At 39.1% G+C, this 15,030-nt stretch overlaps 2 protein-coding genes and 1 non-coding gene across 3 annotated transcripts; 1 reads left to right on the forward strand and 2 right to left on the reverse strand.

Moving 5' to 3' along the window:
* Positions 1–634: 634 nt before the first annotated feature.
* Positions 635–8,463, reverse strand: LOC130713958 (RPM1-interacting protein 4-like). The gene is made up of 4 exons (XM_057563784.1): positions 8,252–8,463; positions 7,276–7,653; positions 6,964–7,167; positions 635–915 (listed from the first exon to the last, which is right to left on the reverse strand). Exons 1-4 carry the CDS (start codon positions 8,264–8,266, stop codon positions 880–882), a joined length of 633 nt encoding a protein of 210 aa, XP_057419767.1. The 5' UTR covers positions 8,267–8,463; the 3' UTR covers positions 635–879.
* A 1,703-nt stretch (positions 8,464–10,166) lies between these two features.
* LOC130714292 (probable tyrosine-protein phosphatase DSP4) lies at positions 10,167–13,155 on the forward strand. Its single transcript, XM_057564197.1, has 5 exons — positions 10,167–10,608; positions 10,693–10,786; positions 12,360–12,417; positions 12,507–12,550; positions 12,645–13,155. Exons 1-5 carry the CDS (start codon positions 10,418–10,420, stop codon positions 12,828–12,830), a joined length of 573 nt encoding a protein of 190 aa, XP_057420180.1. The 5' UTR covers positions 10,167–10,417; the 3' UTR covers positions 12,831–13,155.
* An 851-nt stretch (positions 13,156–14,006) lies between these two features.
* LOC130716411 (small nucleolar RNA snoR111) lies at positions 14,007–14,129 on the reverse strand. Its single transcript, XR_009012025.1, has one exon. It is a non-coding gene; the product is annotated as a small nucleolar RNA snoR111 (small nucleolar RNA).
* Positions 14,130–15,030: the final 901 nt, after the last annotated feature.

The following is a 15,030-nucleotide window of genomic DNA, read 5'->3' on the forward strand; positions in this document are numbered from 1 at the left end:
GGTGGAGGTGATCGCTTTAAATGATATGGGTAATGATTTTTTGCTCTTTGCCCATTGTCATTCAAAGGACAATGATCTTGGTGAGCATTATATTCCTTATGGAAAGTACATAGAATGGTCCTTCAATAACAATATTTTTTTCACTACTCTGTTTTGATGCGACCTTAAATGGAATGAAGTGAAAAAGAGTGTTGAAATTTATAATGCTAAAAATGATTATGATTTTTGTGGAGCAAAATGTTGGTGAAGTATTAACAAGGATGGAGCCTATTTTTACTATGAGTACGACCTAATTAAAAATGATGTCTACAAGAAGAGATACTCATAGTGAATCTCTAAGCGCCATTATTTGTTTGCTAGTTGAAGGGAAAGTAAAAAATAAAAGTTGCTATCTCTGCTCTTTTATATCTTTTATAATACTAAGATGTATTTTTTTTTCTTTTTATTTGTCACTTTAAAAACTTCAAGAGAGTAAAATTATACTTTACCAATTATCTTTTCATTTTGTTTTTATGTCTCTAACAAAAATTACTGAATCTTACTTGAACAAGTTTGATTTAAATTAGCTAAACAACATGTTATAACCCAAACCAATTCGATTAAATTAACCTATTTAAATTTATTTTAATCTAATTCAGAATTGAGAATCATACCAACATTTTTGTTTTTGCACTAATACCATTGGGCAGCTTTTTTAGACTACCTAAATCAATTTGAACCGTAATAGTTGAGATGAAAGTGGTAACAGAAGACCCACTCTTATTGCAAAGAGTTAGACAATAAAGTGAAATACAATGTATAAAGAAAATCAAATACAAAAGACACTTCCAGCTTTAAGATTGAGTATTTCCTGTTGCTCAAACAAACATCAATTCTTATTCATTCGCCTTCACTTGAAAACAAACAGCAACAGTACTGCATCATAATCATAACAATATTTGTAAAGGTATTGCAAAACATCATCTCATCATTTGATTGATGAAACAAATCAAGATTAATGGTCAAATGCATAAAGCAATTCTTTCTTTATCTACTTTAGTGTTAACCAAGTTTAAAAAAAAAATACTTTAATGTTAACCAAAATATCCCGTGGTTGTAAGACTAATATCTTATTCTACTATATGTAAGCAATAGAAGGCTTACCAATGAGTTTTTTCCATTACATCAACCCACATGGTGTCCACTTTATATGCTGAACATTCACATTTTGTTTTCCTATGCTTTTTTTTTTTTTGAAAGTCAATTTCTGATTCCAATCAAGTAGCAGAAGAGCCTGCAAGCTTTACATCCTCAGATAATAAACTATCCATCCCAGGGGGATTTTCTCCTAACCAAAAAAGTATCCTGGATACTAAAAGCTAGATGGGCAAGATGATCTGCAACCCTGTTACAGGATCTTCGTACATGGGAAACAGAAAAAGCAGAGAAAACAGAAGAATAAGACTTGCAATCCCTAATTACATCATCAACATAGGAGATTCCTGTGTCTTTAGTGTTCCATTTCTGGGCTAAAGTGAGGCAATCTGTTTCCAGCAAAATGTTATCAAAATGGAGCGATGCAGCCCATTGAATTGCCTTCTTCATTCCAATAACTTCAGCCATCGTAGGGTCCTCAAATTCACCACTACTCCACACCGCTGCAGCAAGAGTGCTACCTCTCTCGTCTCTTATGATTGCTCCGTGGCTAGTCCCTACACTTGTTCTGGGAGATGAATCAACATTGAGTTTGATCCAGCCTTGGGGGGGAAAGTTCCATTTGTCACCTACTGCTTCTAGTTGGAGGTTCCCAGAAACATCCTCAGTTCGCAAGCTGATAGCCGCTGCCTTGGCTAGAGTTGCTTCAAAGGTCCACATTTGTTGGTCAAAAACCCATGCGTTCCTTTTTTTCCAGATTACCCATATTAGGTTCAGTATATCAGCCATGACTTCTTCATCTGGGTGTTCAAGCACTTGTTCCATCCAGCCAGAGAAATTATCTGGAAGGTCTTCACTGATGTTTAGATTAAGGGGGGATGCGAACCAGATCATGCGAGTGTTGGGGCAAATGAGGAGAGCGTGGGTTGTTGTTTCCTCAGCCTCTCCACAACAAGGACAATTTGTGTCAAGGTCGATCCCTCTTCTCTTCAGATTTATCCTCACTGGCAGCACTCCTTTGCACGCTCTCCAAACTAGTTCCTTACATCTGGGCAGTGTGTCGATTGCCCAGATTTTCTTCCACAGGTTTGCTCTATTGGCACCCGATGTTCCACTTTCTTGCTGTGGTGATTTGGATGATCTTAGGATTCTGTAGCCAAACTTTACACTGTATTGCCCAACTATGCTGTCCTTCCAGATTAATCGGTCCTTCCCTGGCTGTGCACGGATAGGGATTTGAAGAATTTTTACAGCATCAAACCGTGAGAAGTAGGTTCTGATCAGATTCTCATTCCACATCCCTCTGCCATTCAGAATCAATTCATTTACTCTTTGTGGCCCATCTGCTTGGTTCCTTCTTGTTGTTATTTTTCCACTAGATGAATTTGGAAGCCAGCAATCTGTCCAAATGTTAATTTTGTTCCCATCACCAACTTTCCAGATGCTCCCTTTAATGATCACCTCTCTTGCTGAATGTATACTCTTCCATAGAAAGCTGGAATTTGTCCCTCGGTTTGCTTCTAGTGGGGGAACTTTGGGATAATATCTGGCCTTCATGATTTGAGACATTAAGGAGCTTTCTCTGTTGATTAGTCTCCACCACTGCTTTGCCAGGATAGCTTTGTTAAAGTCTTGGAATGATCTGAACCCCAGCCCACCCAAGTTCTTTGGTGTGGCTAGAGAGTCCCATCTTACCCAGTTCATCTTTCTTGACTCAGAACTTCCTCCCCAATAGAAACTATTGATCATCCTTTCTAGTTGAGTGCATAGGGTTGAAGGTAGAAGGAAGAGTCCCATCACATATGAGGGTATGGCCTGAGCTATGGACTTGATCAACACTTCCCTTCCTGATCTTGAGAGCGCTTTTTCCTTCCAGCCTTTTAGTTTCTTCCAGATCCTGTCTCTAACAAAGCTGAATACTTGGGTTTTTGATCTCCCCACAATGGTGGGAAGGCCCAAGTATTTCTCATGTCTCTCCACTGCTTTAACTCCAAGCAACTGTTCCAGTTCATGTATTCGGGGACTAGGCACATTTCGGCTTGTGGAGAGCTCGGATTTGTCAAGATTTATTCTCTGGCCTGAGAAGGTTTCATATGTCTTGATAATGTCCAGAAGTACTAAGGCTTCCTCTCTTGTAGCTCTTGCAAGAAGGATGCTATCATCAGCGAAGAAAAGGTGGGAGATGCTTGGGGCTCTTGGTGTGATTTTGACCCCATGAAGGCAACCCGCTGTGGCTTTTTCTTTTATCATTGCCGAGAAGACCTCAACACATAAGATGAAAAGGTAAGGTGAAAGCGGGTCTCCCTGACGGAGACCCCTCCCAGGAGTGAAACTTCTACAAGGCTGCCCATTAAGAAGTACCTGAAAGGAAACAGTGGAGACACAGTGCATAATAAGGTTAGTCCATCGTTGTGTGAAACCCATTTGCTCTATTGTGTTTTTGAGGAAACTCCACTCAACTCTATCATAGGCCTTAGACATATCAGTTTTGAGGGCCATGACTCCTTTCACACCTCTTCTCTTCCTCCTCATGTAGTGGAAGCATTCGTCAGCAATAATTGCATTGTCTGTGATCAATCTTCCGGGGACAAAAGCGCTTTGGGTCTCATCCACTATATCATGAAGAAAGAGCTTTAGTCTATTTGCTATGGTTTTGGTCACCAGCTTGAAAGCCACATTGCAAAGGCTAATGGGGCGGAAGTCTTTGGCCATCAAAGGTTTTTTAATCTTTGGTATGAGGGCTATCAAAGTTTGATTAATCTGTGCTGCATCTGCTCCATCATTTAGGATCCTCAAAACATGAGCAGTTACATCTCCTCCCACCACATTCCAGAATTTTTGGTAGAAGAGGGCGGGTGTGCCGTCAATCCCGGGAGCTTTGGTAGGGTGCATTTGCTTGAGTGAAGCCCTAACCTCATCCTCAGTGAATGGTTCCTCCATCATCTCCATGTGCTCTCTCTTTATTCTGCCATGTACCAGCTTGGTTACAGTTTCACAATCTGCTGGGTTAGTGGTAGTGAAGAGGTCTTCAAAATACCTTGTGAGAACCTCCTCAATGTCCTCTTCCTCAGTCCATGTTACCCCACGATCATCCTTGATTCTGTTGATGGCGTTTCTAGATTGTCTTTGTGATGCCTTCTTGTGGAAGAAGCTTGTATTTTTGTCACCATGAGCAAGCCATGTTGCTCTGGATCTTTGGCTCCATTTGATTTCTTCCATCCTCAGTAGTTCTTCTAGTTCTCTCTCGGTTTCTTTTTCTTTTTTCACCACTTCCTCAGTGCGGGTTGCTGTTTGGAGCTTCTTTAGGGTATCAAGAGCCGCCTTGATCTTCTTTGGAAGGTTCCCGAAGATTTCTTCAGCCCATTCCTGTAGATTTGCAGCTACATTACCAAGCTTTGATGTGAGATTTCGTCCTCCACTTGGCCAGGAATTCTGAATTACTTGGGCACAGTCCTCATCTTGCATCCACATTTCTTCAAACCTGTAGATTTTCACTCTCTTTTTTCTTTTCCGCTTGACATTAGAGAAGATAACTGCTATCGGGTTATGGTCTGAGGTGAATCTGTCAAGGTGATGGACATTCGAGTAAGGCCACATGCTCAGCCATTTTTCATTCACCAGGGCTCGATCTAGTCTCTCTCTGATTGTGTTAGGAGTGGTTCTCATATTGGACCGAGTGAATTGGAGTCCATGAAAGCCGGCATCAACCAAACCACAAAGGTCTATTGTCTCTTGGAAAAGTTGAGCATGAGCAAAGTTGATGGGGTTACCTCCTTCCTTTTCGCTGCTCTTCAGGACTTCATTGAAATCGCCTAGGCACAGCCAAGGAGTATCTGGTTCAGGGAGAAGATCCTTTAAAAGCTCCCAAGTTCTCCACTTCATTTGTGTTTCTGGATACCCATAGATGCATGTTACCATCATTGTCTCCTCCACGATATCTGTTTTCATGTTCAGCTGGATGTGGTTCTTTGACATAGAGATCACAGTCACCTCCACTGCATTTGTCCAGTAGCAGGCTAAGCCACCCCCTCTGGATTTGCCTTCTCCTGCACAATCCACACCAATCATATTTACAAGGCCATTAGGCATACGGGTCCGTTGCATTTCAAACGCTTTTTTCCTAGTTTCCATGAGGAAAACAAGGTCGGGACGTTCCATGGTGATGAGCTTTCGCAAAGCTCCAACTGCACGTGGTGTCCCCAACCCACGGCAGTTCCAACTTATGATTTTCATGAGGATCGGCGGGACTGCTCCACAGTCCTCGCCGCTTCCTTTTTTGCTTTCTGGAACACTGGGTAGTTATCAGTTTCCATGGCAGTTGCAGTATCCCTTCCACAGTCTTTCCTTTTCAAATCCTCTATTGGGTGATGGGTTTCTCCTGAATGGGGTTGTCGGGCTAGTCTCTTCCACTAGTTCACTCTCTTTGCCTTCCTTTGTTCGTTCCCTTCATGGGAATCCTCTCGTTCATCATCATCAGTAGAGTCCTTCGTGTGTTCGGGGTGTTTCACTGGTGATGCCGGTATGCTTTGTGGTACCTCTCTTTCAGTATTCTCATGTGTTTGTTTTGTTATAGTAACAGGGGAGGTTTCTATCTCTGTCTGATCCAGCACACATGGGGTATTAAATGTGCTTCCTTGCAAGGTGCAGCTACCTAGGGAAGCAATAAATTGGTCATCAATGTGTCCCTTCTTGGGGGGACTCAGTTCTTGTTCTGGGTGCTTAGTAGGGCCCTTTGCATTATCTCCACCCCCTTTAGTGCTCTCCACTTCCCTGTCTCCCCCTTTCTTTTCCTGTTCTCCTTTTTCCCCTTTTTCCCCACTTGTTTCAGCACCTTGTGGGAACAATTTCTTCGTGGCTGTGGGTCCTCTGGCTTCCTGCTTCATCATAGCCATGTTTGTGGGTTTCAAAGGGGATGCTCTGATCCAGGGACCATAGGGGAGGTTTTCTGGGTCATCTTCCTGCCATTCTTCCTCCTTGAAGTCGCAGTCTTTCAGCGTGTGGTCCAGGCCACCGCACCCAAAGCAGAAATTGGCCAGCCTTTCATACTTGAATCTCAATTTCACACTCGATTTACCAGGCCTTGGGATGACAGTACCCCTTTTCAATGGTTTCTCGATGTCCAGCCATGTCCTGATTCTGATGAAGCTCCCCAATCGGTGTTCTTCTTTTGCATCCCATTCATCGTAGGAGCCTAAGAAATTCCCCAGACGCCGCGCCACTTGTTCATTCTTCATATTCATGGGTAGATCGTAAACCCTAGCCCAGATTAGGATCTTATTCAGCTCTGCCTCCTTAGGGTTTTCGTCCGGTAAGAGCTTCCGGAGGATGACGAAGCTTTTGTCGAAATTCCAGGGACCTGATGTCAGAATTGCTTCCCTGTCATTCTCAGAGAAGAAGCGGAAGGTAAAGAGATTTCTCTCTATGTCGCGAACTTCAAAACCCCTTTTTGTTTTCCAGCTGGTAGTGACCATGGACTTGAAAGCTTTGTTGTTTACAGAGTGGTTTGTGAGAACCCTTCCAATGAGCCAGAACTCGTTTAGGGGTTCGGGGTCTACCTCGTCCAGAGGGATGTGGAGCTCCTCAGTTTCATCCTCTCGAAGAGAGATGTTCTTCCATGGATCCATGCTTCAAAGTGAAGTGGGTTGCCCCAGAAAGGGTGGGAAAGAGGTACAAGACCTTGGGGGGAAACCACACAAAGTTAGCCGCTAGAAACCCTAGCAGAGCAACTTAGGTGGTGGGAAAGTGTTCATGATAATGTTTTCCTATGCTTTTTTTAAACATACAGGCGGAAATTTTTTCGAAACATTGAATGTATGGGGTAATATTTACCTTAGAATATATGGAGGAAGGTCTTCCACATTGATTCTTGACATTAGAACAGTTGTTAAGTGAAGGAGCTTTACTCAGATGAGACGCCATTTGCCTTTCTTTTCTTACTTCACTGAATATTTCAGTGTATCCCCCTCCTGATTTGGGATCAGTGACATCCCAAGCACCAAATTCAGGTATTAGTGTTGCTTCATGGTTATGTTCCTGCTCCATGATACAATCCGCAAACTCGATTAATACTACGTTTCAATGAGTTTCTCTTTTCTCAGAATTAATTTATTGGTAGAGATTTTGAGAGAATGGAAAACTCACAGAATGGTTATTAGAGGAATGGCTTCCACCTACAGACATGCTCTTTCTGTGACCTGACTTCACTCTCTGAATGACAGAGTAATCAGAATCACTTTTTTCATTGGCAGACTCTGAATGGAGCTTAGTATTGCTTCTTCTCTCCTCCTCAGTGCTTATAATTTCTGATGAATTTGTACTGTAGGAGTGACCATGACCGCTAGGACGAGCCTTCATTGCATCATCATCATCATCATTATTTTCAGCACCTCTCATGAACAGATTGAAGAACTCTGGATCGTTTGGATTGATATTGGTCTTCTCTTTGCTAGCATTCTCAAAGTATATTGTGTATGGGATATTGTCAGTGTCCCAATTGCCAAACTTCGGGACATGAGAATGCTGTGGTTGATGAGCCATTTTGCATAGAAGTTGTGAGAAAATGAATTTGGTTTTACCACAAATCAAGGATTAGAGTAATTTAATCAATTCTCAAAAATTGACTTATATAGTATTAAGATAGATGATATCAAATTAAAATGAAGGTACAACTCAACCTTGTGCACCAGATAATGGAAAGAAACTCCCTTACTATCTAGAGGTAAATGCCCTGGACATATATTGCTTATTATTCAGGATTGCTTTGGCATGCTTAGCTTCTTTAGATCAATTATGTTATCACATGTAAAAAGACAAGATCACGTATAATGTTTTCACATGTAAAAGGACAAGGTCATATGGTATCTCATGAATTTGCCCATCTTGCTTTGCCTAATCCTAATTGGTATTTGAAATTAGACTACACCACACACTGTCTCTAACTTGGCTCAAATGGAACTTTCGATTCCCCTTGCTCTTAATTCCAATTTCCTACTGTGAGTCAAAACCCAATTGTGTAATTAAGTGCTAAGGAAAGATAGAAAAGAGGAAAAATTTCTCGATCATATCTTAATACCAACTTAAAAGATTTTTGAATGCAACATATAGTGTGAACACTTACCGTCATATTGTCCATAGTTGAGTCAGAAGTGGTAGCAGCAGAGCAATAATTGTTAAGAATTTGCAGTGTTGAGTGAGGACTGAGGTGGACACAAACTTTGAACCCAGAAATCGATGGTTACAAAGCTTCCTTTCCTGTATTGATTACTAAATTGTTTTCTTCTAATTTGGATTTAGACAAAGTCTATACGTCATATTAGTGCTAAGTGAAATTAATTTGGCATTCTTAAAAAATGTATTTTTTGGAAAATGATTTTCTGACATGATATAGTGCGACACACACTCATCTAACATATACAATTTTTGTGGTGATTTTTTGTTGTCTCAAATTATATAAATGACGGTGTAAGTGAAACAAAAATTTCATGTATGTGTTTATACACAAAATTGGGGTGGTTTCACACTGCACACAATTGTGATTTGTAATTTTTTTTACTCTACAATTTATTGCGGAAAAATAGATACAAAATTTGTGTGTCGGATAAGTGTCCATAACATTTGAGTTCAAATAGTGGGACCAATTCAGCTGATCGATTATAAAAGAATAATAATAATTTACTTTACGTTAAAAAAATTAACATCATTTTTTTATTCAATTATAAAAAGTGACATTAACAATGTTCCCCGATCTCTTAATGAAAAGAATGTCAGTTTATTAGTTGTGTTTTTTAAGATTTTTTTTGCTTACTTTATAATATTAAGGGTTAAATATGTTTATGGTTCATGTACTTTGAGCGAGCTTTGATTTTCATTCATTGCCGAAAAATCCTTTGGAGTTCATCCCTAAACTACTGTAAATAGTCGGGAATCATCCTCGTTGAAAAAAATGAACTCTGATAACTTGTTAGGTGCGGCGATGCTAATGTGGCACGCTATGTGTTTATATGAGGGACTAAAATCAACATTTTCATCATAAAAGACATTAATGTTTCTTCATCTTTATCATCAAACAACAACTCTTCACTACAAATCCAACAACACCATACTCATATTCAATCACAAAAACAAGATTAAAACATGAAGTCATATTATTTATTAAAAAGAGTTAGATTATTTTTGTAAGTGATTATGTTACTGTTTTAATATCAATCACTCATAATTTTCTCATGTTTTTCTATAAAAAAATTCATTGCAAGATTATATATCTCAGCTTTCAATATACACATATTTCTCTTTCCAAAGTAAAATGGGAATGAAATACCAAGAGTTTGATTCTCATTAATCAAAGTCTTAGGTTTGAGTTTTGTTAAAGATGAACTCTGAGTTAGTATTATCATGATGTGAATGTTTTCGACTCGAACATGATTGAAGATACTCTTTAATAGAATGAAAATAAAAGGCTAAAAAGCACTTTAGGCCCCTGATGTTTCAAGTTTGTGCAAATTCTGCCCCTACTCTATTTTTGTCGATGTTTCTACCCCTCATGTTTTCAAACAGTGCACCGTCTACCCCTCCGTCAGTCAGACGTTAAAAAACTAACGGAATGAGCTGATTTGACTTTTTTATTTTTATTTTTTGGACCTGCCACGTGGAAATTACAAGTGAAACTGGAAAAAAGGGGGCATGGGAAATTCAAACTCAAGACTTGTAAGTAGCAAAACATGCATTTAACAAGCTCAGTTACATACATAATTGATATATACATCAAGCAAATTTAATTTATATCATTTCCTTGATCATAATCAACTTCATATACTCCTCTTCATCTCTCCAATCCACTCAGGAACATCTCATGAGAAAGTCTGGATGACGAAGGGGTAGACAGTGCACTGTTTGAAAACATGAGGGGTAGAAACGTCGACAAAAATAGAGTAGGGGCAGAATTTGCATAATCCTGAAACATCAGGGACCAAAAATGTTTTTTAGCCAAATAAAAAGGAAAAAAGGAAGCAACTTTACACATAAGTGGGGGCTGATTGGAGAAAACAAGTGTCTGGTGGGTTAATCCTCGATCATGTGAGCATATTCTTTCACTACACGTCTCCGTTTGAGTCATGACATGACACACCAAACTCCAAAGCATCTTACCAAAGATCCTCCTCTCTATCATTCTCAATTCTTAAATCAAACCCTTTTCTCTCTATCATCCTACTGTTACTATAGATAGATCCTGCACTGCAACCAAGCTCAAGATCCTCTGAATCGCGATTTTGCCGCCAAAACCACCATGAAGCTCGACACCTCCAACGGCCAGATTACCCTCTCCTCCGCCGACGCCGCCGCCACCAACGACGACGCCGAGGAGATATTCGTGCCGCCGCTCAACTTCGCCATGGTCGACAACGGCATTTTTAGGTCTGGCTTTCCCGACTCTGCCAATTACGGATTCTTGAAATCCCTCCGTCTCCGTACCGTAATGTGAGTTCCCTTTCTCCATCTTCTCTGAAAATGTTAGGGTATTGTGAGTGTTTGGTCTGATTATGCATGTTTTCGTTCATGCAGATGTTTGTGCCCTGAACCGTATCCAGAAGCTACTGGGGAGTTTCTCAAGGCCAACGGAATAAGGCTTTATCAATTCGGGATCGATGGCTGCAAGGTCTGTGTTTTTCCCCTTTTCAGTATCACGCTTTGTTGTTGTCTTCAAATCAATTAACTAGAGTTGCTTGATTCCTAACTCATTGCATGCTTGCATGATGCTTTTGAGCTTTCTATTTATTGGATATTTCCGATCAATGTTTGTCATATTTGGTGTAATTTTCAAGTCTTAGTATGTGTTATTACTGTTATTAGGGTCTAGAAGAGACGTTTAATTCCAACGAGGAATAAAATTGGTGATGGAATAAAATTACTTCTAGGTTTCCTCGTCCGAATTAAACATCCCTTCTAGACCCTAATTAAGTCCCTCTATTAGTTCTAGACTTCCTCCCTGCATGAGTATGCATGTGCAGGCGTGCTGCACGGAGAAAGGGGCTAGGAATGTGATGCTGAGAGGAATGAACTTATCATTCATTTAGACAGTCTGAGGGCTTTGAGGCCTTAGCTGTCGCCTGTCGACTGTGAACTGTATAGTCAAGTATTCTCAGTTGTTTTGAGGCTTGTATTCACTAAAATTAAGTTCCATACCATATTAATATGGGCTGAGAAACATGTACCTTCATTTAGTGTGATGATTCAGGTGGACTATACCTAATAATGTTGTTTTCTAGCACTACAATGTAAGTTTCCTTATTGTTATCAACATAATAAACTATGTAGTGGCACTTCCTAGGAATTGAAATTTAATATATCTGTTTACCCATGTATTCTCAATTAGTTTTAGGGTTTGTTTGGAGGTCATGTTAGGATAAAGGCGGATACGATAAGAGAGTTGAATAAGAGTAAGATAGTATGTGAGCATGATAAGTTCTTATCCTATCTAAGTACAATAGCAGCTTCAGTCCCTTTGTCCTTGTGAAGATCTCATATTTCTGTTGAATTCATGAACAAGACCCAGCCCTGAGTCCTATGTTCCTGAACAGTTCTAGAATCAATTCTGTGCTCCTTCCCCTATCATAGCGTGCCACATTATCAGAAAGTTAATACATCTTATTCTTTCCCTTGACAAAGTCTTGGTTCAATTAAGTTGTGTAGCACAAACTAAAGAAACCTCTTTACCTCCACCTACTAACAGTAACATCCATATTATCTGTGTATAATCTACCCCATACTACAACTGAATGTTGGAGCTATAAAGGACAATCCAGAACTTGCTGGATCGATGTGTATAATCTACCTCATCCATATGAATTTGATCTTTATGTGTAGAGCTTGCTACAGATAATGTGGCCAAAATTTGGGGTTGAGACATGGTCCTCATAACTGTCGACCATTAATCTTTAGCAGTTGTTTGAAGCTGTCTCCTATGCTGAATTTGCTCTTAATATTTTCCAATAATCAGTAGTTTTTCAACAGGATGTCTTTAGGTCCCAGGATCACCTAGGGGTATCTCCATAACCCTGAATGATAACATTCCTCCCCCCTCCCCAACATCCCTGCCCCCTCCCCCATAAATTTCCTTCTTCGGCATGAGTGCTTGAGCAAAAGATCATGAATATGATATGATGTCTTATGTTTTAACTGATATATAAAAAAGCATAGTTCTGCAGACTGATCATACGTAATATGGGCAGGAACCCTTTGTTAACATCCCAAACGATACAATTCGTGAAGCTCTGAAAGTAGCCCTCGGTATTACTAAACCTTGAACTGAACTACTTTAACAGCTTAGCTTGTTCAGTTATACAGTAACCTAATGGGTGCATGATTTCTTTCTCCAGATGTTAGGAACCACCCCCTGCTGATTCATTGTAAACGAGGGAAGGTTTGAACTTTTTTTTTGTTCTTTGAATCTGTTTTCAGTAATACTTTTGAATTATTAATCGCCAATACTGCTTTGATTTTTTTACAATGAACAGCACCGCACCGGTTGTCTTGTGGGATGCATAAGAAGGTTGCAGAGATGGTGTCTATCATCTGTTTTTGATGAGTACCAAAGGTTTGCAGGTGCCAAAGCCAGAGTGTCAGACCAGAGGTTCATCGAGTTGTTTGATATTTCATCTTTGAAGAACCACCCTCTGTCATTTTCATCCTCTAAAAGATAGAAACGGAAACAATGGGACATCTACTGAGCCGCTGCTTCCTCTCATGGAATATTTCCATGATGAAGTGAAGTTTAATGACTAGTCTTTTATCTTTTTAACCGAAAAATTAGAGCAGGATGAGTAGGATTTTTAATGATATGTTCTGCTTCCTTTCGTCTTCTTTCCTTTGTGTTTCTATGTTGAATGCCCAATCTATCAATTTATGCAAAGCTGGGATTTGTCTATTTTATGCAAAGCTGTGGATTAGATGGTCATGACAACAAATTTCTATTAAATTTGACATTGAAATATATGATTAAAAGTTATGCAGCTTGGTCATTATAAATTTCTCCATTTGTTTTCAGAGATCAGTCTTAAAAACATTTTAAGAGCTTATTTTAGAGTAGCTTAAACGAGAGAGCTCATGTAATTAGTCTATGACTAATCAAGCAACTTACTTGCAAACCAAATTTCTCTCAAACTCACCAAAATTGTCACTTAGCCCAACCCACTTTCAAGGGCAACTCATGGGTAACAGAAGAGTATTGATTTATTCATACTATTTTCATCTATTTTTAACTCATCATATTTTTTTTTATCTATATCTTTTATTCATATCACACCTTCAATCTCATTTCTTAATTACTAGGTACAATTACAAATGTGTTTGGAGTGTCAACCAAACATTTTTCACTTTGCAAAATCTCTTATGATATTCATTCTCATGTTCATGAATTGTCATGAATTGGATTTGTGGTTTAGTATTATTCGTTGCCATAACTCATATTAACTTGGAAGTATGTACAACAGTACAAGTATCAAGCACCGAGTATACTATTCCCAAACCAGTAAGAACACCAGCTGTCTAATGAAACGACACGAAGATGGTGTACCCCTAAAGTGCAATTAGCATAATCATAATCAAACTAGATGGCTCTATCAGTATCAAGTATCAACCATGTACTAAATCACAACAGATGATAAACAGTTAAATACATTTGAATGATGAAAAACATGAACTGAAACTAACAAGTGCATCAGTGAATGAAAAGAGTCCACATGGATTTGAATCTCCATTCGGTTCAAAGTGAAGAAAAATTAACACATCATCTGCACTTTTCAATTTTGATTAACAAATCATTCACTTAGAAAAAAAAAAGTTTAAAATTTAAATAAAAAGAAAGCAAATGGAAAGAGATGTAGAAGAGTAACAATCGTATCGCCAACCAAACAAAGGACGACCGAAACGATGACTCGCCGATTCGATATGCCTCAATATTCACAACGGTAAGACACTTTCAACAGTCTCACCATTAACACGAAAAAATTGAGGACTTCCTTTCCCATGAAAACAAAAGCAAAGCACTGAAATTGAAATTCCTAGAAAAACAAACTATTCTTCTTGACAACCCTAATCCGCCGTTGGACGCAATATGAAGATGGAGACTGGTAAATCCTATATGAGCAATTTATAGAGCGTGTTAGTTTGATGGCAACCCTAATCTGCCGTGGGAATAATTGTAAGTGGACCAAAATACCTACCCATTCTTCGCTTATTTACCAAGATAACCTTGTAGGCTGAATTCTCATTTCTCACTTCCTTCTTTTTAAAATTCAAAAACTACCCCCTTCCTCTTTCACGTTTTCACCTCTCACACAGCTTCATCTACCTGATTTTTTTTTTTTTGATACTAATGGGGCAAAAGCCCAGAAAAACAAGAACAACTAGGAAACAAGTCTAGGGTAGAAAACCCCAACTACATCATCTCGAAGCAAAGGAAACAGAGAAGGAGGGACATTATCTTGACCGAAAACTATCCCAATAGGAGAATGTCCAAGTCTAGCTAAGTGGTCAGCGCATCTACCTGAATTTTTGAAAACCTAGTATCTTACAAGCACATTACCGAGGTTTCAAAAAGAGCATTGCTATTTGACACGAACAATTATTTGACAAAAACTAAGAAATCGATACTGAGTAAATAACTGAAAGTTATAATCTTTCAAATATGGTCCCGTGAAAAAGCAAGTGGCGGCATAAGATGTTCTTGCATGTTGATTTTATCAATTCGTACTAGTATTAAGTATTATCCTTTCACAAATCTGGTGAGAAAAACAAACTCTTGGGGTTTTGAAATTTCGATATATGAGTTACAACACATCATCGAGTTTTTCAAAAACTCAATACGCTAGAAGTTGAGAAAATAAACTACCGAGATTAAAA

The sequence above is a fragment of the Lotus japonicus genome, chromosome 4 (genome assembly GCF_012489685.1).
Source record: "Lotus japonicus ecotype B-129 chromosome 4, LjGifu_v1.2".
NCBI classification, from domain to species: Eukaryota; Viridiplantae; Streptophyta; class Magnoliopsida; order Fabales; family Fabaceae; genus Lotus; species Lotus japonicus.